Consider the following 24467-nt stretch of genomic DNA (forward strand, 5'->3'; position numbering starts at 1 on the left):
ACAAAGTATACATACATATGTATTTGTTAGACAAATGTATGTATACGCGTTCTCAACGTATTTAGAGTCAAGCAGGTTGACTAAATGTTGTCGCGTCGATTGTGTACGTACATAACGATTACATCGACCTGCTTGTCTAACAAGATTTAATGTTTCTTCAAATTAAATAAAAACGATCAAGTTGCTTGCAAGATTCACGATTCTGATAATAAAACAGCAAATTGCTCGAATTAGATTTAACAAAAGAGTTTGCGCGTCGATCGTTTTATTCGCTTTTTCATGTATTTTGTCAAAACAATGTGTTTTAAAAAATGAAAAAATATAAATACTTTGACAAAAAATTGCGCGTTGCATCTGGTCCCGTGGGAGAAAATGTTGCACCCGTTGGTAATAATACAGGTGCACTCCATCTTCTTGTATCACGCGGTGCACTAATCGTCTTGATACACCCACAATTTCAGCAACGCACCGCACACTATTTGTCGGATCATTTTCGAACTCGTTTAGAATTTCTTCCTCACGATTAATGTTCCGACGAACACCGCGATCAAACTGCACTAAATGTTGTCTCTGCACACTGACAAAACCCGTATTTCGCGCACGCCGAACGCATCTTAAAATTGTCCCCACCGTTGGATGGAAGTAGCAAATAAACACGGGTTCTACTCCGAGAGCGCCGAGGGGGGGCGCGGGGTCGGAAGGTAACCCGTGTTGTCAGTGCACTTGTTATCGGTGCACCTGTTATCAGTGCACCTGATTTCAGTGCACTTGTTATCAGTGCACTTGTTATCAAGGCACTTGTTATCATAAGGGGAGGAAGCACCCCACGTTTGTGTTACCAGGAGAAGAGGGAAAGGGGTAACAATGCGTCAGATGCAATGCGTCATACGTTCTCCACGTACGTGTCGAGTTACGCGAACGTTATCATCTTGAAGGTAAGAGATGTGGCGATGAACTGCATGAAATGCTGTGAGAAGAAGATAACACATCGCACGTCACTGCGAGTGTTATTCATCTCACGATTTTTTTTTTTTTGTTTTCCGTGGATGGAGAAAATGCAACTTACGCACACCCAAAGCCCGATTTTTCTGGGTAGTGTGGGACTCGCCGTGAAGCGGCTATACCGCACTAAAAACTCCACCGCAAATGAATATTGACGACACAAAAAATAAAATCGCGAATGCTACTCTTACGCGGTCTCAACGCGTACTGACAAAAAATCGCGGTCTCGAAACGTACTGACAAAAACGCGGTCTCGACACGTACTGACGAACACGTGTGAGGAGATAAGAAGTATCAGATCGCGGACCAGGCGTTGACACCTCATATCTCCTGACACGCGTTCTCACACACACTCATGCACACATTTATTCAATTTTTAATATTACCATTATATACAGTCTCCTTCTCCTCTCCTCCTCTTCTCCTCCTTCCTCCTCCTTCCTCCTCCTCCTCCCTCCTCTCACCTCCTTCTCTTCACTGCATATTAGTAATAAAATGTGTATGAGAAGATGCGAAAACGACGCATCTTATCATACACACGCGCACTTACATTTAATGAAGCCTGCGCCTCTTAGCTGCCGGATAGCTTTCTCTATCCGACGGCTTCGGCGCGGTAACTGTTGTTGTGCCGATAGACCCGGTGCACAGGTAAAGCTTAGTCATAATTATGCGCTTCTCCTCGTACACCGGGTTGTGTTGCATAAAGTCCCACGACGCTGAACCGATAATTTGTTGATGTTTGGGGCACCACACCCGCGCCGTGTTCAGCGGGGTGGTGAACCCCAATTCGCGCTGACGCAAGCAGTTTATTAACATAGCACGACAAACCGGGGCTCTACACTTTTCGGACACTTCAAATTCTACATCCATCGGCTCCATTGTCACTGTTTAAAATGTCAGAAGCTACTGACGGCTGCGGGCTCAAAGACAAAGGGCTAAAAAAAATATGTGGGGGTATTTCAGAGTCATAACCCATCCGAGAATGTAATGTAAGAAATTTTTTATCTCATGCGCAGGTAATGTAACCGTTCAAAGAAGAAGATCTGTTGCATACAACTTTAGTCGATGACAAAGACGTGGTACGCCTAAGTAATGTGTTTTAGTATAAGTATATTTGTAACAAAAAGAAGTACTAGTAATATGCTTAAAAAAAGAGATACAATATAAAAGAAATTCTAATAATATAATAAATAATAATAATAATATATAATGAAAGATATCTATCACGCAGGTAATGCAACCATGCGATGAAGATCTGTTACGTACCTTCATACAACGAGCATCCCGAGAACGCAACGTAAGATTTTTTTTATTAATCACGTACTGATAGCAACTATAAAAGCCCGTGGCTTCTCGGAAGATAAGAGCAAGATGAAATAAATTATAACAAAAGTAAAGTATGTAACATATACATTTTTAATGAAATTAATGACAAAATACAGTATTTGACGCCTCAAAAACAATACGATCGATAACAAACGTAATGAGTTCACAATCAATGAGCACATTTTTATCATAAATGTCATATAACAATTTAATCGCATCACCTTTATTGGTAATAGCATCGCGTCGTAAACTAGATACAAAATATTTAAATGTTTCACTAACAGCGTCTACAGTTTGTGAAAGAGAGAAATAAACATGCTCAACGCAATGATTAATGTCAAATAGAAATAATACAGTTTGCTGTTTTATATATAAATGTATATCTCCTAACGATAATTTGATTATAGTGTCACTAGTAGTAATATTTACAATTGTTAAAGTTAAATTGCGAATGAACAGTGGTGGTGCCGCAGACGGTTGTTGAACAAAGAGCTTAACGGCCTCACGTTTTTCCATCAACGCTGTCCATGTAGCATGCGGTAGCAGCATAGTATTTCCCTTGGTATCGCCAAGAAGTAATTCCACATGTGATACAAGTCCAGCGTTGATACCAATGTCCAAATACTTGTATGCAGTAGGCGTTAAAGCAAATCTCCTCCCCAGAATACGGTGCGTATACTGCGGTGTGGCCAAACTAAATAGAAAATACAATAAATAAATAAAAGAAAAAAACAGATTTTTTTATCACAATACAATATACAATACTTACTTCATGTTCCCGGCCAACGTGCTTGGTACTGGAGTGTAAAAATTCATGGTTGCAGCAGTATCTTCGAGACAATAGAGTTCGTGCATGAAAGTTCGCAAACTGATAACGACACGTCGAGAATATGCGACTTTTATACTAAAATTCCCACCACAGTTATATGCGTCACTAATTTAAAAAAAAAATGTCATTAACTGAGGTCATCTCTTCCTCAGTATCGTTGAGGCTGTCCACACATATATTACATGCAACCTGATCATGGGTGCATGTGCGACGTAGCAATTAAAGCGCGGTAACAGCATCACAGTTGTCAGATAAATTTCGCGCAAAAGTCCAATGGTTTGAATTGCATAAAAAAATTTTACCACACAACCCATTACCAAGTGAAATGTTTATGGTGAAGCAAGGATCAAGCATTTGATATCGATCCAGAAATGTATCCACCCACTGTCACGATTTCTTCCCTCGTCCGCGAGGGAGAGAGTCGCGATCAAAAAGAGACGGCCGTGCACGGACGAAAATCCGTGCACCGTCGTGACACGAGGGGTAGGGAGGGAGGAAGGGTCGCGGTGCCTCGGCCGTATTCCGGCGCGGGACGGCGGGATCTCACACGAATACAATTTTGGGCGCCAGGCACGGGCTCAGCCGCGCCGATTTGTATCCCGGATCGGTTATCCGTTCCTCGACAATTAATACCGAACTCGAACCGCCGTCACGCGCGGGGGCTAGCTTATCCGAACGGAGAGGGGCGGGGTATCACAGACGGAATTTCTCGGACCAACGGAAACGACAGCACAACATAATAGATACGCGAACAAAGCGAATACAATTTTCAGTCCGTTTATTAACACTCAACGGAACGAGACAAATATGACGAGTAACAAAAAAAATAACAAAATTTTCATAATCGTACGCGGGCTCGATCTATGTGCGATCACCTAGATCGAGGCTTTAGTTCGAACCTCTGTTAGATTGCCACGAGGGTCCCCCGTGAACCTTGTTCTCCCAATCTCTCGCGTCGGCCCTGACTATTTTGGTTGCCGGCCACGCGTCTCCCTCGCACGCGACGTGCCTCCACGGGACACCACGACACGAAAGAATATACGCGAAAGCTCGCCTGTCGTTAACGAAATCGCGGTAGATTTTTCCCGGCCTCGGTCGCGGCCGAGGGCTCTCCGTGCGGACCCGACCTACGAATGCTTTACAACCGCTAGAATCTCTTAGCGCGCACAAACCGTCCCGGTGTTTTTCGCGGGGTCCAGACACCGGCCTTTAAACGCCCGTCGACGGCCACCCTCTAACGCTACGTCCTTGCCTCGCGACAAAGATCCACCGAGAAAAACTAACGGGCCCGCGTGCCCGTTCTACGTGGCCGGGTATCGTCTAAAGCCGCGTCGGTCTCCCCGGGAGGCAGTGGGCCGTACAATATAACAATTCCGCAGTGCGGGTGGAAGATCTCACCGATGAAATTTCGCCTGGGCTTCTTGCGATCTCCCCTCGGTCTCGTCCTCGCTCGCTCCCGCAGGTTCTCTCGCTCCGTCGTTCTCTCTCGCTCGCTCTCGATCTCACTCGGTCGCTAACTCTCTCTATCGCTCGGGGTGTCTCGTCTATCGCCCGCTTAGTACGCCGGTCTACACGGAAGAGAGCGAGGACCGCGCGAATTTTCGGCACGAGGCCCGGCGTATCCCCACTCTCGCGCCTCGCGGATTTTTCCGCGCTTCGTTGCCGATTTCCCGCGTAAGCCGCTGCCCTCACAGAGCTCTATCGGTACTAGCCGGTTGGCGCGGGTTTCGGATAGTCCGTTGCCGCAATAATTCTCCCGCAGGTGGTTTTCGGCGTTGAAACGTGTAGGCGACAAGCCTCCTCCACGGTTCTAGGGATGGGTGGCCTCCCATCCGGGCCCGTATCCGGTCACCCCTTCTTCCGCAAGTTTGCGCCTCTGCCTATGGCCCGCTCCTCTCGCGGCAAGGACAGTCGGCAATCTCGGCAACATACGGTAACAACAAAATCCAGCATCGCGATCGTTAATTACCGCCTTAAAACCAAACACGAACCTTCCGGAGATTCCCGCACCTCCCTCCGCTTTCTACGCTATTGCGGTTCGTCTAACGCCGCTGCGTTTGTGACGGCCGCGGGGAGCTGCGACGAAGCAGCCAAAGCCGCCACGTCACACCACATATAACAGTTCACTGGATGATAGTAACTTATATATGGAGGCAAGTCCATTTTGCGGCCGATACAACGTTGAATAGCAAGTTTTAGACCAAGTATTAGATCGTCAACGGAGCAAAGTCTATGTCGTAACGCGGCTCTTTGATTAATCGCTAAGTCATCAAATCGACCCGATTGTAGAAATCTTCGTAATTTCGATGACTCGAAGAAATCCGAAACATTATCACGTATGCCGCGAAGAGAACAAAGTTTGCGTTTCACTATATGCTGCGGCCACTCACGATAACTGTGATGCATATCAATCGAAGATCGTCTCACAATCGGTTCACAGGTACCGCGGACACCTAGTTCACGATTTCGTAGAAAACGATTGATGGATCCTTGAGGTTTAAGCTGTGTAAAGTTTGTATTTATCACTTTGAAAAGTTCGTCAGCTTCATCATCCTCATCGCTACATCTATAAAACGAATTGTCCTCATTTGGTAAAGAATCCATAGTTTTTTGTATATCACAAGCACAGTTTTTATTGTGAAACAGTGCAAACAGGACATATGTTGCACGGAAATATTAAATACATTGGTTTATTGCAATTGGAGCACGATCTGCTATACAGGGTGTTTGAAATAAGGTTTCCTTCCCGGTAACTGTAGATAGATATCGGGAATACAAATCGAAAAGTCAGATATCATTTAGTGAAATTCGTAACCGTTACCGAGTAAGAAATTACTGAATTTTGACGAATTAGCGCGGAGCACATAATAAGTCGGGCGCGGCAGGTGAGAGCGGGTGGGCCTTAGGGAGAGAACGGGGGTGAAACGCCGCGCGACGGTGTGGGGTGGGGGTGGGAGGAGTCAACGCGTGGTGTGATAGACAATTGTCGCGCGGCGTTTCACCCCCGTTCTCTCCCTAAGGCCTACCCGCTCTCACCTGCCGCGCCCGACTTATTATGTGCTCCGCGCTAATTCGTCAAAATTCAGTAATTTCTTACTCGGTAACGGTTACGAATTTCACTAAATGATATCTGACTGATTTCCGATATCTATCTACAGTTACCGGGAAGGAAACCTTATTTCAAACACCCTGTATAACGCGTTGTGTGAATTGATCTCATGTCCATGAATAAGTCATAGGTCCTCCCAAATCAGAAAATGCGATCATACACTCCGTGCAAACGGCAATAGCTGCACTAGGTGTACAATAATACACATATATCATGCAATGCTTCGTGCTCGAAGTAAGTGCTCGAATATGCGCTGAATCCAATTCTCGGGAAATATGAATTGTCAGATCGTCACTTTGGTCACTCGCGTAATTACTATCGTTAGGCAATGGGGAGGCGTCGGACTCTGACGATGCTTCAAGTACCACTTCAACAGATGAAGACGAAGATTCATCAGACCACTCCATTATAGTCGCAATGAAAGTTTAATGGTTTAAAATCATCTAATAGAATTAATAAAGAGACCTAATGTATTTATACTACTCCCACCACTGAGCATAGTATAAATTTTGTAAGTAGCGGGGGCTTTTACAAATCGCAATACCTTATATGAAAACATCTTTTCTCGGGGTGAGATTGCGACGTCATAAATGTGAACGTAAGAGCCCTCCACAATATCACAGCACGATTATCAAACACGTGGTAAAATGTAATATATAAAAAAAACTTTTTTTAAAAAAAAGAAAAAAAACGTCAAGTGAACGAACTGAATGACAAAGAAAATTAAAAAAAAAAAAAAAAGAAATGATATCAGAAAAAAACGTCAAGTAAAACAATGAATAATTACAAAATGTAAGAAATAAAAAGTTTAAAAAAAACTTTTCGTTGACTTTTTTTTTTCTTTTTTTATTTAAAATATTTTGAACGCAGCGTCAAGTTTTTTTTTAAACTTTTTTTTTTTAATTTTGTAATTATTCATTTTCTTACTTGACGTTTTTTTCTGATATTATCTCTTTTTTTTTTTTTTTTAATTTTCTTTGTCATTCAGTTCGTTCACTCGACGTTTTTTCTTCTTTTTTTAAAAAAAGTTTTTTTTATATATATCACTTTTTTTTTATTTTAATATTATCTTTTTTTTTAAAAATTCTCTCTCTCTCTCTCTCTCTCTCTCTCTCCCCTCTCTCTCTCAATCTATCTCGCAATCTATCTCTCACCATTTATTAAAAAAAAGTTTAAAAAAATATTATTTTTGAAGAGGGAGTGTGTGTGTGTCAAAAAATCAATATATTGATTTTTTGACACACACACACACACACACACACACACACACACACACACACACACACACACACACACACACACACACACACACACACACACACACACACACACACACACACACACACACACACACACACACACACACACACACACACACACACACACACACACACACACCATCTATTAAAAAAAAATTATTAATTATTAATTATAATATCTCCCTCTCTTTCGCTCTCTCTCACTCGCTCACTCCATCTTTCTCTCTCTCTCAATCTCTCACACCATCTATTAATTAAAAAAAAGTTAAAAATAAATATTAATTTTAAATTATTAAATATTGATTTTTTAAGATATTAAAAAGCTCCCTCTCTCCCCCTCTCCCTCTCTCCCTCTCTTCCTCTCTCCCTCTCTCTATCTCTCCCTCTCTCCCTCTTTCCCTCTCTCCCTCTCTTCCTCTTTCCCTCTCTCCCTCTCTCCCTCTCTTCCTCTCTCCCTCTCTCCCTCTCTCCCTCTCTTCCTCTCTCCCTCTCTCCATCTCTCCCTCTCTCCCTCTCTCTCTCTCTCTCTCTCTCTCTCTCTCTCTCTCTCTCTCTCTCTCTCTCTCTCTCACCATCTAATAAAAAAAAAATTTTTTTTAATATTAATTTTTGAATATAAAATATTAATTTTATGAAATTATTGATTTATTGATTATATAAACTAGCTCCATCTATTGGCAAAAAATAGAAAAGTACAAATTCGACGATGACCATAACATTAAAAAATCAGCCCAAACAATTTTCAAAATGAAATATCTCGTAAACGCGTAAAAGAAAAAAAAATATATTTATTAATAAAGTCGACCATGATCTATCGAATAAACATAAAAAAAAATCGGATAAACGTAAAATAGAAAAAAAAAATACATCAAATGGTACCAGTACGATTTTTCGCGTAAAAGATAGCGGTAGTCAAGACAGTTCATCCACTTGACGCGAGACACTACCGCGTCTCTTGATCATTTAACGCGTGCTAAAATGTAAAACATTGATATTCAATACCACAGATGTGCATTGAAGGCGTGGACAATAAACTCCCGCCAAATGCTAATGTTACGTCAAGAAGGTTAATTTTATTTAATTAATTAATTGGAAGGAATCCTCGGGAATGGAATTTGACGGTAAGGTAGAAAAGTGACGTACCACCGAATTTACGTGAGATTCGAGATTCGAATCTTCACAATTTTAGGCGCAGATTATTTATTTTAATATCTCGGATTCCGATTGAGCGCGTAAGTGGTTCCTTTTTAGAGAAAGGAAATGAATCCTTATTCTCTGGGATAGAACCAGGCGTGATTGTTCGCTTAAGTAGGATAATTCAGGGTAATAATAAAATAATTAAATCATGATTTCAATAACGCAAAAATAACAATTTTAATTCTAAGTATAACGATTTGAATTACAAAATAAAAATTGATCGATAAATGACAGAGTGACAATTTAGAAAATTTAATCAGATCGTTTTAAATATAAAAATAACGTCAATGTTTTTACAGTAAAAATTAAATAATATGAAAAAGGGTGTAACCGGATGAATAAGTATAAATTTAGCATTTCGGAAAACGAGAGAGTATTTACAAAATGTGTATGTGTGTGTGTGTGCGTGTGTGTATTTGTATGAGTTAGTCCAAGGTAATTTCATCTATTTCCACCACCCTCGCTGTGAATCTCGGAAATACTAGATCGATAAGTCGCATCGGGGCCAGGAAAGGAAATTCCACCCCGGGATAATAAATAAAGAAATGAGAATCAGGAGCAGACCGAGCTGCCTGCCTCCTGATCTCTTCCGGCTCAAAGTGGTTAGGGCCGATAGAGAAGGCCCTTTCCGGAACAGGATCTGTCCACGGAGTACAGGGCCTGAATAGGAGCTCCAGGAGAGGGTCTATAACCTCTCTCGGTTCCGGATGCTCCTCGAGAACCTCGATACTCGGGACGGGAGATGGAGGTTGATCGGGGAAGTCTACTTCTGGGAGAAAGATGGATTCATCTTCGCCCAGAGAGTCGGCTTCCTCAAGTTCAAACGGAAAAAGAGGTGGTGAGAGAGGAGAGGAACAGGCTCTTGGCTCACCTCCGGGAAAACGTGGTTCGGAGATGAGGGACGAATTCGAAGTGTACGATGGAGTCGTGGGGCGGAATTGTTCCGATCCCGGCTCCGTGGACTGGCTCGAGAGGTTGATATCGGCGGCCGAATTTTCGCATGGGACGCTTGGGATCTCCTCTTGCGGGATATATCCGTACAAGGGTTCCGGGTCTCCGTGGACAGGTGACGGTGGCGGAGGGCCCGGACGAGGGGACCACGGTCTCTCTTCGTTGCGCGCAGGAGAAACGAACACCTCTTCGCTTGGTGCCGCCGCGAGCAAGTACTGGATAAAGAAGCGGCGGACCAGCTCCCTTAGATTCTTGATCTGTTTATTCCTTCGCGCTCGGCTTTTCTTGAGAGTTTTCTTATTAAAAGATTCCACTAAAATTTATAATTTTATTTTTAATTTGATTCAACAGAAATTTGCAAGGTTTAACAAAGAATGGAGCGAAGGACATTCGTCACCGACGATTTCCGAAGGCCTCGACACGTCCATGAGTGAATCCACGTAATCTATTTTTGGCGAGAATCGCTTGCCGATTCTTTAGCCGTGGACAGTCGCCAAACTTCCAACAGTATTTCGCGGCGTAAACCATTGAAAATTGCTGGTTATTCGACAGCGTATCCTGGCCAATATCCGGAAGCAGGCATTCTCACACATTTAACAGATCACAGGAACAACCGAACAGAATCAAAACCGCGGAACCTCGACTCAGACATTTCCTTCTCTCTTTGATTATACTTAGGAAACAATTGGTTTAGAAAATACATTTAGTGGAATCGAATTTCGCGGGAATACATTATGAAACGTTGAGACTTACTTTTCAGGCGATCTTCTAAATGCTTCTTCTGCACTAGATGCTTCGTCTTGCACTGTCTGACACTCACGTCAATTTCAAATAAACTGTATCGGCTGTAGCTGAGATGCAAGAGAGCGTGCTCCGCCAAAGTACAAGATTTTATAAGCTCGGAAAAGGGGAGGACTCTTCCCGAATTTTCACTTTTCCGAAATTCTAATCTTTCATTTGCAGAGCTTGTTCCTCCACTTTTCCTATCTCAAAATTATTGGGCATTCGCATTTCATCCCTTCTCTATTTCTTAAACTTTTAAGTTTTCGCCCTTAGTTTCTAAATTCTGGTGAGGAGTTCCCGAAATCCATTGGTTTTAAGAAAATAATATGCCTACGAAGCACCCCCGCTTCAACGAGTTATCCCTTCCGAGCCTTCCAGAATTTTACTATCGTTTCCATCGAGGGATGGTGGGGAAACTTTTACCTTCCATATGACGTATGGTTACCTGACTTTATTGCCTTTGTCTGCACCACATACTCCGGTAATTACGGGCCTCTCGCGCCCTTGGTTTTTCTAAAGCTCAGGATCTATACGCAATTACAATTTTAAGAAAAAGTTATTTTTTCTTTTCCTGTGACCGACAGGTTATCAAAGTTGAAATATTTATGAACCCCTTAGGTTTTGATTTTTTGTATTATGTCTAGACAAATTCTTTGTCTGACTTTTCGTTGGCGCCCGTTTACAATTTGTTGCATGTTTTTTATGCTTTCACGCAACAAATTGTCCCGGAATATGTTGACGTCTTATGAATTATCTTCTGAAAGGCTCTGAAGTTCCTTTTTTTTGTGTTACAATGGACTACGGTCTACCTTCCCCTTAACTAAAATTTCAATATATGTCGAAAAAAAGAGACGCGGAGTCGGAGACGTAACACTAAAGAGGTAAAATTTTAGATTTATTATAACAGGCTACGATGTATCTGTTTCTCAAGAATGAGATTACAGCGATATATATGAAACTGAGAGATTTAGTACGTGCTCAAATGTAAAACATTGATATTTATTACCACAGATGTACGCTGAGAGCGCAGGCAATGAACTCCCGCCAAATGCTAAAGAGGTAAAATTTTTGATTTGTCATAACAGGCTACGATGTATCTGTTTTTCAAGAGTGAGATTAAAGCGATATAGATGTGAAACTGAGAGATTCAGTACGTGCTAAAATGTAAAAACATTGATATTCATTGTCACAATTGTGCATTGAGGGCAATAAACTCCCGCCAAATGCTAAAGAGGTAAAATTTTAGATTTACCATAACAGACTACAATGTATCTGTTTCTTGAGAATGAGATTACAGCGATATAGATGTGAAATTGAGAGATTCAGTACGTGCTAAAATGTAAAAACATTGATATTCATTGTCACAGATGTACGCTGAAAGCTCAGACATTTAAACTCACAACGCGTACTAAAAAGGTAAAATCTTAGATTTGTCATAACAGACTATGACAAATTCTTGTTTTCGAGATGAGATCGCGCTGTCGAAGTAGTTACATATGATATCAATAACACATGTCAGTTCTCAAGATGAGATCAAAGGCGCGTGTTAATACGAGTATACGGTAAAGATATCTCTATCAACACGGCATTGTCGAGAGAACAACGCGCTCTTATAAGAAACATATAAAAATCCATAATTGTCATGGCACACGTGGTGAATCGTTTTTGAGATGCATATGCGTCACGTTCGAGATATGAAAATGAAAACGTTGACCAAATACTGCAGTATAAGAGTCGCAGAACATATGCGCGAGATTTTAGTATTCCTGTTGGAATCATAAAAGCAGTATGGATCCTAGAGAGCGAGAGTTGTTTTAGCAAGCTGTACGATTGACTTCACACAAAGAATTTAACATATGGGAGCAACGGTGTTGCGAGTATATCGAGTCGTTGGAAGAACACGGGCGAAATAAAAGAGCGCGGTTATCAATTGGCGCACAACAATCATTGATTACTAGTATCGCACGATGTGAAAATTTAAAACATGTAACACGGCAACGATTTATTCATGCGGGTGCTGGATATAGTGGACAAGAAGCTGAACTTTAATGGCGCGAAATCGATTCTGCTTTTGAAAATCGTATAGTGACTGGTGCTGTTATCAATGTGAAACATATGGAGCCTCGACAGTTCTTAGAAGATGCTGGAAAAATCGTGCTTGAACATGTGCGTTATGTTATGCGCAAGCATCATAATGTAAAAGTAAATGCAGTTTTTAATGGTGAATTTGTATCAGGTGATAAAACTACGAACAAAAGCGTGCACACGAGAAACAGTGAATTTTTTAGCACATCTGATTTAGAAGAGTGGTATGAGTCGCGTGTCATGCAGTCTATTCTTGCTTCGCTGGATGAGTTTCAAGAACGAGATAGCGGCTGGGCGTTATCGCATATACATAATATGATTATAAATATTAATAAATATAATCCATTGCATGCGGGATGTTATATTTAATTACCGCACAAAATTAAAATGAAAAAAGCGATAATAAATGTTCAATCAACGGATAATGCATGTTTTACATGGTCAATTGTTGCTGTTTTACATCCAGCTGAAAGACACATGGAACGAGAATTGTCATATCCATATTATTCTACAGTATTAAATCTAGAAGGTATAGAGTTTCCAGTAACATTGAAACAAATTAAAAAGTTTGAACAACTCAACAACATTTTAATCAACGTATATGGAATTGAAGAACAGAAAATTCTGCCAATACGACTCACCGATGTGAAGAAAGAGAGACACATTCATATGCTGTACGTGCAACATGACAATGCTGATGCGGGACATTTTGCGCTGATAAAAAATCTTTCTCGCCTCTTAAGCATACAACTGAATAAAACGAAGAACAGAAAATATTTTTGTGATCGGTAAATATATATTTATATAAGTAATAATAATAATAATAATAATAATAATTTATATTGAATTAAATTTTTTAAAGACATATGTTTTTTTTAGCTGTCTACAATACTTCAGTTCGAGTGACAGGATGGAGAAACATAGCGTCGAGTGCATGAATATCAACGAATGTGCTATCAAATTGCTCACCGATAATGAGAAATGGCTAACTTTTGGCAACTACAGAAGGAAGGAACGAGTTCCATTTATAGTCTACGCCGATCTCAAATGCACGTTGGAAAAGGTGAATGATGATTCAACAACATCTACACATGCCTATCAGCATCACAAGGCATTTAGCATAGGGTACTATGTGTGCTGCTCATACGATGAAACGTTATCGTGGTATCGGTTTCGTCGTGATAATAACTGTATTGCACGGTTCACCGAGGAACTAAGAGTCCTAGCGCATGATGTAAAGACATTATAATCAAACGCTGTACCTATGACAGATTTCACACGAGACGAGTGGGAAAAATTTAATAAAGCAACACACTGTCATATATGCGAAAAGCCGTTCGCATCCGGTGATACGCGAGTACGCGATCATTGTCATTTAACCGGTCGATACAAAGGCTCTGCACATTCAAATTGTAACTTAAATTTTATGGATTCAAATTACATTCCTATCGTGTTTCATAATTTATCAGGTTATGATGCACATTTTATAATTAAAGAAATTGCAACAGCGTACGATGGAGCGATAGAGTTGCTTCCTCTAACAAAAGAAAAATATATATCATTTACAAAAAATGTTAAAAGTACTACAGATGATAAAAATGATTGTATAAAGTTACGTTTTATTGATTCATTTAAATTTTTAAATACGAGTCTCAATAAATTAGCATCCTTTCTTAATACTGATAAACTGCGAATTTCGCGACGTGAATTTCATAACTTATCGATGGAAACTTTTAATCTGTTAACACGCAAAGGCGTTTTTCCATATGAATATGTTGACTGTATCGAAAGGTTGGACGACTCATGCTTACCATCACGTGAAAAATTTTATAGTTCATTGACGGGTGAAACCGTATCTGAAAGCGATTACGCACACGCCGTTGATATCTGGTGTCGGTTCTCTATTCAATCGCTCGGAGAGTACAGTAATCTGTATTTAAAAACTGATGTATTGTTGTTGGCCGATATATTTGAAAATTTTAGAGATAGTTGTATAACGAGTTATGGGCTTGACCAAGCGTATTATTATACATTACCTGGTTTTACGTGGGATGCAATGCTGAAACATACAGGCATTACATTTGAACTTTTTACAGATATTGATATGGTTATGTTCGTTGAACGCGATATTCGAGGTGGCTTAAGTCAATGTTCAAATCGATATGCACACGCCAACAACAAGTACACGCAGTCGTATGATCAATCAAAACCATCATCGTATTTGATATACTATGATGTTAATAATTTGTATGGTTGGGCGATGTGCCAGCCATTGCCCTACGCAGATTTTCAATGGATTGATAACGCTAGTAATTTTGATTACTGAGCGTACCGCTTGATTTACCCGTTGGTTATATTCTCGAGGTCGACTTAGAATATCCTCAAGGTTTACATAATGCGCACACTGACCTACCGTTTTGTCCAACACGCGATAAGCCACCCGGTAAACGGCAGGAGAAGCTCCTTGCAACGTTGAGCGATAAAAAACGTTACATCATTCATTATCGCAACGTGCAGCAATGTATGCGTTATGATCTTCGCGTTACAAAAATACATCGCGTATTAAAATTTAAACAATCGTCATGGCTTCGCGCATATATTGAGCTTAAGGGGATCCTAAAGTGAATCGCGAACTCAAACGGGGATAATAATAAAGGAATTACAAATGTTGGTATTATCAACAGAGTCGGTAATATCAACATTTGTAATTATACTATTACCACATACAGGGTGAACATACATAAATGTACAAGCGTATAAAGCATTAGATGCTTCTGATTTTTTTAGAATTAGTACCATCATAACAGATGCTTTTGATTCTTGTTAAAATCGGTACTATCATACTAATGCTTTTGATTCTTGTAACATTCAGTACCATTTAAAGAAATGCTTCTGATTTTTCTTAGAATCAGTACCGTATAAACAGATGCTTCTGATTCTTGTTACATTCAGTACCATCTAAAAAGATGCTTCTGATGTTTCTTAGAATCAGTACCATCGTATTACATGCTTTTGATTCTTGTAACATTCAGTACCATTTAAAGAAATGCTTCTGATTTTTCTTAGAATCAGTACCGTATAAACAGATGCTTCTGATTCTTGTTACATTCAGTACCATCTAAACAGATGCTTCTGATGTTTCTTAGAATCAGTACCATCGTATTACATGCTTCTGATTCTTGTTATATTCACTGACTCAATGATCGCGGCAAACCTCACGTCGGAAGCTCTGGGCATTTTGACAGCAACAAGCAACATAACCCTCGTACTCCCGATACTCGTTGCACTATTTTTCTTTCAACGGGTCTTTACTCGTGTCGTCTCTGAATTCGATGAAGGAACCGGCGATGATGAATAACGATCAAGTTCAGAGCGTCGCGTTGCGGTTTCCGATCAACTCCCGTCGGCGAAAACAGCGGACATCGGGAGCTCAAAACGGACGGCGAATAAAGTGACCCGCGATACGTCGAACACGCACTTTACATTTACGCGTACTGAACGTTCACTGACTCGAAAATAATTATTGCGATGAACATCACGTCGGAACTGTCGGAAACTCCGTGCGTTTCAACCGCAATACGAACTTTGCACTCGCGAGTTTGTAGCAGTTTCTTTTTTCGACGGGTTTTCACTCGAGTTGTCTCTGAACTTGGTGAAGGAACCGGCGACGATGTAAAAGCGATCGAGTTTAGAGCGTCACTTTACGATTTTCGATCAACTCCCATTGGTTGAAATCGTGTTCATGTACATACGTGCATAGATGTACAAGTAAAATATAAAATAATTATGTACTGTTACGTCAGGTTTAGAAATAATTCTAGTAGAAGGATTACCGCTTCTCAATGATTAAGGAAATGGTTTGAGAGCAGGTAAAGGGTAGAGAGAGAGAGACGCAACTACCAATTCTTGCGTGACGGGTGGGAGACAACGCCACGCGTATTAAGCGCTAGGAATGTATTTGAACGACAAAAGATTTGAGTTAGCGCGATTTTTGTTCTTTTGAAAGAAAGAATTTTACTTCTTGTTCCCAGGGAAAGAACCGGAGGTGTTTTTCGCAATAAATGGAGCTCAAAGGTTCATTAAAAAGAAAATTTCAGTACTCAGATTTTAATAAGATTTAATTTTAACATTTTTATTCTTCTGAGTGAAGCGAAATAGAGATGGTGGAATATAATTTTAATAGTATTAATAATAAAACAAGAAGTTATAAACTGATTAAAATTTAATTAAATATACTAAATTAAAATTAAAACATTTTTTTTTATTAACAAATTACGCGGGAAATAACACAAAAATTCTATAATAATAATAATTAATCGAGATCGATTTCAATTATTTCCGAGATCTTAGCTGACGATCTCGGAAATACTCGATCAATCAGCCTGACCGGAGCTAAGAAAGGGTGTTCCACCTCGGGATAAAATATGAGGACGTTCTGATCAGGAGATGCCCTACTGGCCTCTCTCCTGATCTCCTCAGGATCGAAGGAATCAGGGCCTATTGTAAAGGCCCTTTCAGGGACGGGATCCGTCCACAGAGAGCAAGTCCTCCGGAGGAGCTCGAGGAGAGGATCTACGATCGCTCTAGGTTCCTCTTGCCCGTCGAGGAACTCCACACTCGGGGCGGGGGAGGGGGAAGGCTCTGGGCCGTCAGACTCTTGCCAAAAGACAGTATCGTCGTCAGCAAAGGAGTCGACCTCCTCAGGCTCCCCAGGATGAGGTATCGGGGACGGAATAGGAGAGGAGCATACTCTAGGTGCAGCTCCTGGAGAATGAATCGAAATGTCCGGAGAATAGGAAGGAGTCGTAGGGCGGAACTGCTCCGAATCAGGCTCAGGTTCGGTCGCGTTGCCGCTTGTGCTCGGCGGATTCGGAGAAGGGGAAAGTTCCCTGGATATCTCAACGTTCTGGGAAACTTCTTCGGGAGCCGGTGAAGTCGGGGGAGCTGGGGGTTGAGGCGACCACGACCTCTCTCCTCTTCTTCGGAGAGGGTCGGTTCTTATCTCCCCTGGCGCCGCCGCGAATAAATATTGGATAAAGAAACTCTGAATCAGGTTCCTCAAATTCCGTATTTGCCGATTACGGCGAGCCCGGCTTTTCTTGAGTGTTCTTAAATTCGATGATTCCACTAAAAGGATTTCATTTTAATGAATTAAGTTAGTAAATGAATTATGGAGAGGAAAATATGCCTGGGCATCACGTCTCACAACTCCTTTCGGATCTCTCCGTCGTCACCCTAAGTCTCCTTGGTTCCTCTAGCCAAATGGGGCCTTACTCAAGTCAAGGTTTTGATAGTCACCATTTATTGGCGGCATATCGCAACCCCCGACAAAAGGAAGCCCGCTAGGCAGGTCGAGGCACCCAAGAAAACAGGCGGATTTGAGAGAGAGATAGCGAAATTATAAAGCGTGAACGGCACCCTGACCATTCCCTCAATTTTCATTTTATTTTTATTTATTCAAATTTAATGCAAGAAAAATCTATTTAATGGAACCGTTTCTGGTTTTAGGGGAGGGTTAGGAGAAAATAAATGATTTCACTTACTACTTGTTGTCTTGAGGTTCCGTAGACTGACTCTTTGAATCCTCACTTTATTTCTGCCCACACAAAGTTGCACAAACCAACACTTTCTTAAAATCTCTGGTAACAATGGTAAAAAAAAACTATGATGTGAAGTTCGGATTGAGAATGAGAGCGAGCGTCGTCGAAGCGCTCGGTTTTATAAGCTCGGAAAAGGGGAGGACCAGCGCCAGATTCTTAGTCTTATCCAAAATTTTAATTCTATTCGTTAGGCTTATTCCTCCACTTTTCCGTCTTCACAATTATTGGTCGCCCTTCTCTCAGTTTTCTTAATTTTCTAAGTTTTCGCCCTTAGTTTCTAATTTTTGGTGAGGAGTTCCCAATATCTATTGGTCCAAGAGAAAATGTTTATGAGCTCCCCTCTACGTGGTTTTAACCCTTCTAAGCTTCCAGATAACAGATTCGAAAATGTTTAGATAACTTCTTTTTATCGGCAGCGTGCAATTGCTCCCTGACTTTTATAGTTTCCGCCCGCGTATCCCATTTTTATTATTACAGGCTTCTTGCCTCCGTTTTCTAATCCCTAAGATCCACGGCGAAATTTGATTTTACTAAATTGTTTTTCTTCCCGAATTTCCTTTGTGTACCGCCAGGCATTTATTGTTAGTTTAAGATATTCCAAATCTTTCCGAGCTATTAATCTTTATTGAATATTTTGACAAATCCTTTCGTTTCGATTTTTATATTCCGCATCTGTTGTACAATTGTTTCAGGTTCCTTCTTTTATTTATACATCTGGCGATTCAGGATATTCCGTCGGTTAAAATTATTTTTCTGGAAACTTAGAACCCTCTCCTTTGATACCAATACATTCGGTATACTTTTCATTATCTACTTTATCAACCATGTGTCGGAAAAAGGAGATGTGGAGTTACAGAACGTAACAGTACGTCTAACTATATAAATACGTACATAGACATGCATTTACTTTCAATCATTTTTGCACTTGTAATTGACATTGGCAACTTATTTTGACTCAAATTAAATAATAGAATAAGTGCCAGTATTTCACTTTTTTAATTCAAATATGAAAAATGAAAAATGGGCCCCTCCAACGCCCAGTCTCGTGAGAACGCAACCAAGAATTATATTTTCGTCTCTCCGTTTTAATTTTACATATAATTTTAATATTTAGTACCGTCAAAAGAGACGCTTCTAATTTTCAGTACAATTACCTGAAAAGATGCATGTATTATTTTATTAATAACGATCAATATCTGATGTATGCCTCTGATAAAAATCAGTACCATCTGAATAGACTTTTACTATTATTTTGGTAATAACGTAAAAAGTGATTCATTTATTACACTTTTTTTTCATAACATCAAGTAACACGTAGCAAAATGCAGTTTACTGTATGTATGTTACTAGTTTGTTATGGGGAAAGGTATCAGTTTATTGTCCTGTATTATTTTCATAAAATGATTTCTCATGGCCCATACGTTCTTGGAATATTTTATTTTGCAAGGATTATCTCCTAGAGCAACCGTTGTGGCAAAAGCCGCTGCGTATATACCACAACTTTCGTAATCAGGTTGCATATCAACATTTTCAAATATGATATCGCATTGCCTGATTGTAGGATATCGTAAACGTATATAATTCTTTTCTTTGGCAGCCAAAGTGTCATATGTATAGTTCAGCATACTATCATATACATGAATTTTGGCGCCATCAAAAAATATGCACCGCCAGTGCATAATTTCTTCTAATTTATTATACATTTTGGGGCAACTACTTTTCCCACCAATGATTTGCAAGCTTTTATTGCTCTGACTAGTTTCAATTATATCAGAATACGACTGATACTGCACACTTTGAGTTTCAAAGTCAGAGTTTTCTCTCACAACACGTAAAAATGAATCTAGCGATTCATCATTTAACATGTCGTTGGACAAGACGTTTTTTCTTACAACAGAAACAGAAATAATAATTTTATCTAAATTTATTTTACGTCTTGTCTTATCGTCTTCAGATATAATTTGTTTTGTAATTGTATTAATATATATACATTCATCATCTTGATCCATACATGAATCAAGCGTTTTAGTATCAATGTTTGCTTTTAAACACGACAAAGTTTCTTGATCGTTATTGATCGTATTTTTAACTTGTGCGTGTTGCCTTATGCTTTTACGACTACTCTGTTTAACAGCCGCTTCTTTTTTCGCTTCTGTTATATATTCCGGATCTCGAATAGACATATGTCTGTTATATCGACTGTTTAAAATTTTCGGTAACATACAGTCGTAATAAAAGCGTATTAAATAAGGGAGCATTTTGTTTTCCCAAAAGTCATGATCTCTGTTTACATACGTAATCTTCATACTTTTTGGCGTCCATATAGCAAAAACGCAATATTCTCGTTGCGTTATGTTCAACTGTCCTTGAATTTGATAAAAATATCTATATTTTTGGTTTATTTCATTCGGATTTTTTTTATCAAATATACCCTTTAAAGCGGGCAATGTTTCTATCGCTGATTCTGCTGTTAAACTTTCAGCCGATAAAGGACATTTAATTTCAACGACACCATTGTCGTCAATAAGGCCATCTGGAGAGGCACCCAAGCATGGATTTTTTGTATCTATGAATAATCCGCAAGGTTTCACCTCTTTTTTCAGATTAGTTGCCAATTCTTTTCTCGCTATTTCCTCCATAGCAAGCCCATATTTCACGGCTGCGGTGTCTATAAACGAAGGGTATAAAATCGTTTTCACTGTTCCTGCGCAAGATGTTGTCGGTCTCATGCGACATACAGTTCCAAAATTAGACGCGGTTCACATTTTCCGTTTAAGTGCTAACCATAATTCAGATTTATTTTGATTTCTGGTTTCACTTTCAATTTCCCGCCACTTTTGGGCGTTTTCGGACAACTCTTCAACATGATGTTCGCGAAGTTGTTCGAAAACATCGAACGGGAGGTCTGGTTTTTTTGATTGAGGATTATAATAACCATCAGTACCTGGCTCTTTTTCAATTTTTTTAAGCCTTCCCACAGTTTGACGGTATTCTCTAGTTTTTGCAATTTTAATTTTACGTCGGTTTTCAAGTTTCTCGATAACGGGCGGAACATTGTCGCATTTGTTTCGATGTATTTCTGTTAGCACTTGTTGTGTATTAAATTGTACAACTGCTCCCGCAATTCTTGCATTATAAGAGCCTCGTTTGCCGAAATTAATGCGTTTACCACCAATCTCTTTACAGATTATGGAATTAAATGATTCTGCAGGATTATTGGTGCAGTTCAACAACAAACTGTCGGAATAACCGCTTATGTATATAATAGCTCTTTCTACTTTTTCATACAAACCATATACTTTCAAATATGGTACATAATTTTTTTCTGTTTCATTTATTTTGCACTCTTGGCCAAGTGCTTTGCATCGCTTGTGTTCACCGAAAATATGACTTGGAATGTTAATTATATCTTTTTGTAACTCCATAGCCTTGCAATGCTGCGGTTTTAATTCTTTTCGCCGTAATGTTGCGAGGTTTTCTACCTCTCTTCTAATATTTAAAATATTTTTTGAACAATATTTCGAATTTGTACAAAGCCACGCTGTCTTCGCATTTGTGGCTGAGTTATTTCTGTTACAGTTTTTAATTTTTTGCATAAATTGCGGAGCAAATGATTGACGCATTCTATTTTTTTAACCGTCACCATTTGCTTTTGGTACGGTGCGTTATCAAGAATAGTTTGATATACACTGCTGTCTCCATCCGCAATAACAGTTTTATATATCAAACCATGCATTTCTAAACTGCAATTAAAACCTTCCGCAATAGCATCGCTCTCCATCCTTGTAGAGCTTGCGTTTTGGTCAAAATTTTTGTAACATTTGTGGGCTTTTACGTGTGTAGCTGTACGCTTAGCCATATCGCATATTGCACAAAATTTATTGCGCACACCCACAAATAAAACTTTTCTCGTGTGGTAGCCAATTATTGCCCCAACACCGGACACAGAATTATATGTATTACCATACGATCTCTTCATCCAACTACCGTCTGCTATAACAGTAATGTACGGAATACCGTTTATTAGGTCGTTTCTTTCAATAGCTAGATTTCTTTCAACCTCGCCATACTCTTTCATATTTTTCATGGCTGTTTCTTGAAAGTCATTAACTAACGACTCTCTATACTTTATATAAGTTGGTTCAGATATGCTAGAAATATTCTGGGCTGCTTGCAGTTCTTGCAACTGAGCAAAGCCAATTCCAGCAGTAATAGTACCAGCTACGATGGCTGAATTAATATCTAAATTGTCTGAATTATTTGGTTCTGACCAAATACTTGCTTTGAAATAACACATCTGACATTGAAACATAAATTCAGTCAATAAGCCATAGCGACGAGAATTTATGAGTAGCCAGTCTTTAAATAGGCACTCTATTCCACGCGCATGCTCATTAAATGTCCTGTGCATTTCTTTTAGAAAATGGGACATGTTTATAATATAGTTACCATCAGGCTCATGTTTTTGGACAGTATTTATATCCAGGCCTTTTTTGATGGTAAGATGACTTTTGTCATCTTCATTATTATATTCACTTAATTTACCTTTATTAGATGCTTTATTAACGGCAAGACTTGTATCTGAGCGGCTTTCGGAATTGATTATCAGTGGTATCATTGATGATTGTTGTGTAACTTCTGATGAATCATTTTTCGTGGAGTCTTTTGCTTCCTTCAGCACCATCATAAGCTTTCGCCTAAAAAAAATATTTATTTTAATAATATAATTATTATAATTTTTTTTAATGACATAAGTATAATATTAAAAAAATTTATTTTTTATGATTAAGTGTCCATTTGTGTGCGTGCGTGCGTGCGTGCGTGCGTGCGGGCGGGCGGGCGGGCGGGCGTGCGGGCGTGCGCGCGCGCGCGCGCGCGTGTGTGTGTGTGTGTGTGTGTGTGCACGCGTTTGCGTCTTCTTATTAATAACAAAATGATTTATAATGTAAAGTAACACAATCTATTGCTTTTTTTAACATTTATAATAATTACAAAACAGCAAATAATTCTTTTTCAATATATATTGTTTTACGTTGTATTTATTTCTTTTATCTCCATTAAATACATATGAAAATGTAGCGTCAACAATGTCGTCAAATTTGGCGCATCTAACGTTTATTTTATTGCTTTTATGTGCATCAGATTTTTGTAGTCAAATCTATCACAAAAATTGGCTGTACCGTCAAGTAAAACGCATCAGACGATAATTGTTATCATGTAGACGCATCAGACATATGTGCTTAGTACCGTCAAATAACATTTAACTTGTATTGTGTCTGTACCGTCAAGTTAGACGCATCAGACGTAATTTTGACGTATAAGACATATGTACTCAATACAGTCAAATTACATTTTACTTATATTGTGTCTGTACCGTCAAGTTAGACGCATCAGACGTAATTTTGACGTATAAGACATATGTACTCAATACAGTCAAATTACATTTTACTTATATTGTGTCTGTACCGTCAAGTTAGACGCATCAGACGTGTAGTTTACTAAAAATATCACAAACGTAATGAATAAACAGTTATATTTAATCAGTTATTATGGAGAACGTATCTCTGAAATAAATAAAACATCTTTGTAATATTCATTTGTGTACGTACATACAAACAATAGATTGTGTTTTTTAATTTGGGGTTGGAAGAAAAAAAAAAACAATTGCCAAAGTTATAAAATGTGTGCGATAGTTTCAATGTTCTAGTGTAATGTTCAGTGTTCTTGTGTTCAGTGTGTTAATTTTTTAAATATTGTACAATTACAGATTTCGTAAAAAAATTTGGTAAAAATAATTTTTAATTATTGATTAAAATCTTGTTAATAAATTTCATTAGAAGTTATACGAAGAAAACACATTGAATGCAAATTACCTCGGTAACACATGCACACAAAGCAACAGTCGTGTCCATGTGTTTGTTCGAGATCTAGGTATAGAAGAGAGCAGATATATATTAAGTACGGGGACACGATCATGTAAACAATTCGTTTAATTAACAAATAGATTGCTCGAAGACGAAATAAGCGATTTTCATAATTTCTTCTTAACAACATCGGTATTACGGTTGTTTTTAACACGGCATCAAAGAAGAATTATTTAAATAAATGTGTAAAAAAATGTTTAAACAAATAATTTTGCAAAAAAGTCACTCATCGGATTCGATTGTCGGACGACGCTGCGAGTGACACGGTACAATTTTTTTTTCAATATTGTAATTTTTCTTAATTAACAAATGGATATCTCGAAAACCAAGTATCGGATTTGCATAATTTCTTTTTATTTAACATCATAGCATCGTTCTACGTTGGATTCCGATGAGTGACTT

The 24467-nt window shown here is 39.2% G+C and overlaps 1 protein-coding gene across 2 annotated transcripts; it reads left to right on the plus strand.

Moving 5' to 3' along the window:
* Positions 1-10931: 10931 nt before the first annotated feature.
* On the plus strand, positions 10932-16013 carry LOC139110662 (uncharacterized). Of its 2 annotated transcripts, none has more exons than XM_070670591.1 (2): positions 10932-13329; positions 13421-16013. In XM_070670591.1, exon 2 carries the CDS (start codon positions 13806-13808, stop codon positions 14865-14867), a length of 1062 nt encoding a protein of 353 aa, XP_070526692.1. In that variant the 5' UTR covers positions 10932-13329; positions 13421-13805; the 3' UTR covers positions 14868-16013. The 2 variants fall into 2 exon arrangements, with proteins under 2 accessions (XP_070526692.1, XP_070526693.1); XM_070670592.1 differs by having other exon boundaries at positions 13421-15994.
* Positions 16014-24467: the final 8454 nt, after the last annotated feature.

Source organism: Cardiocondyla obscurior, linkage group LG21, assembly GCF_019399895.1.
Source record: "Cardiocondyla obscurior isolate alpha-2009 linkage group LG21, Cobs3.1, whole genome shotgun sequence".
Taxonomy (NCBI): Eukaryota; Metazoa; Arthropoda; class Insecta; order Hymenoptera; family Formicidae; genus Cardiocondyla; species Cardiocondyla obscurior.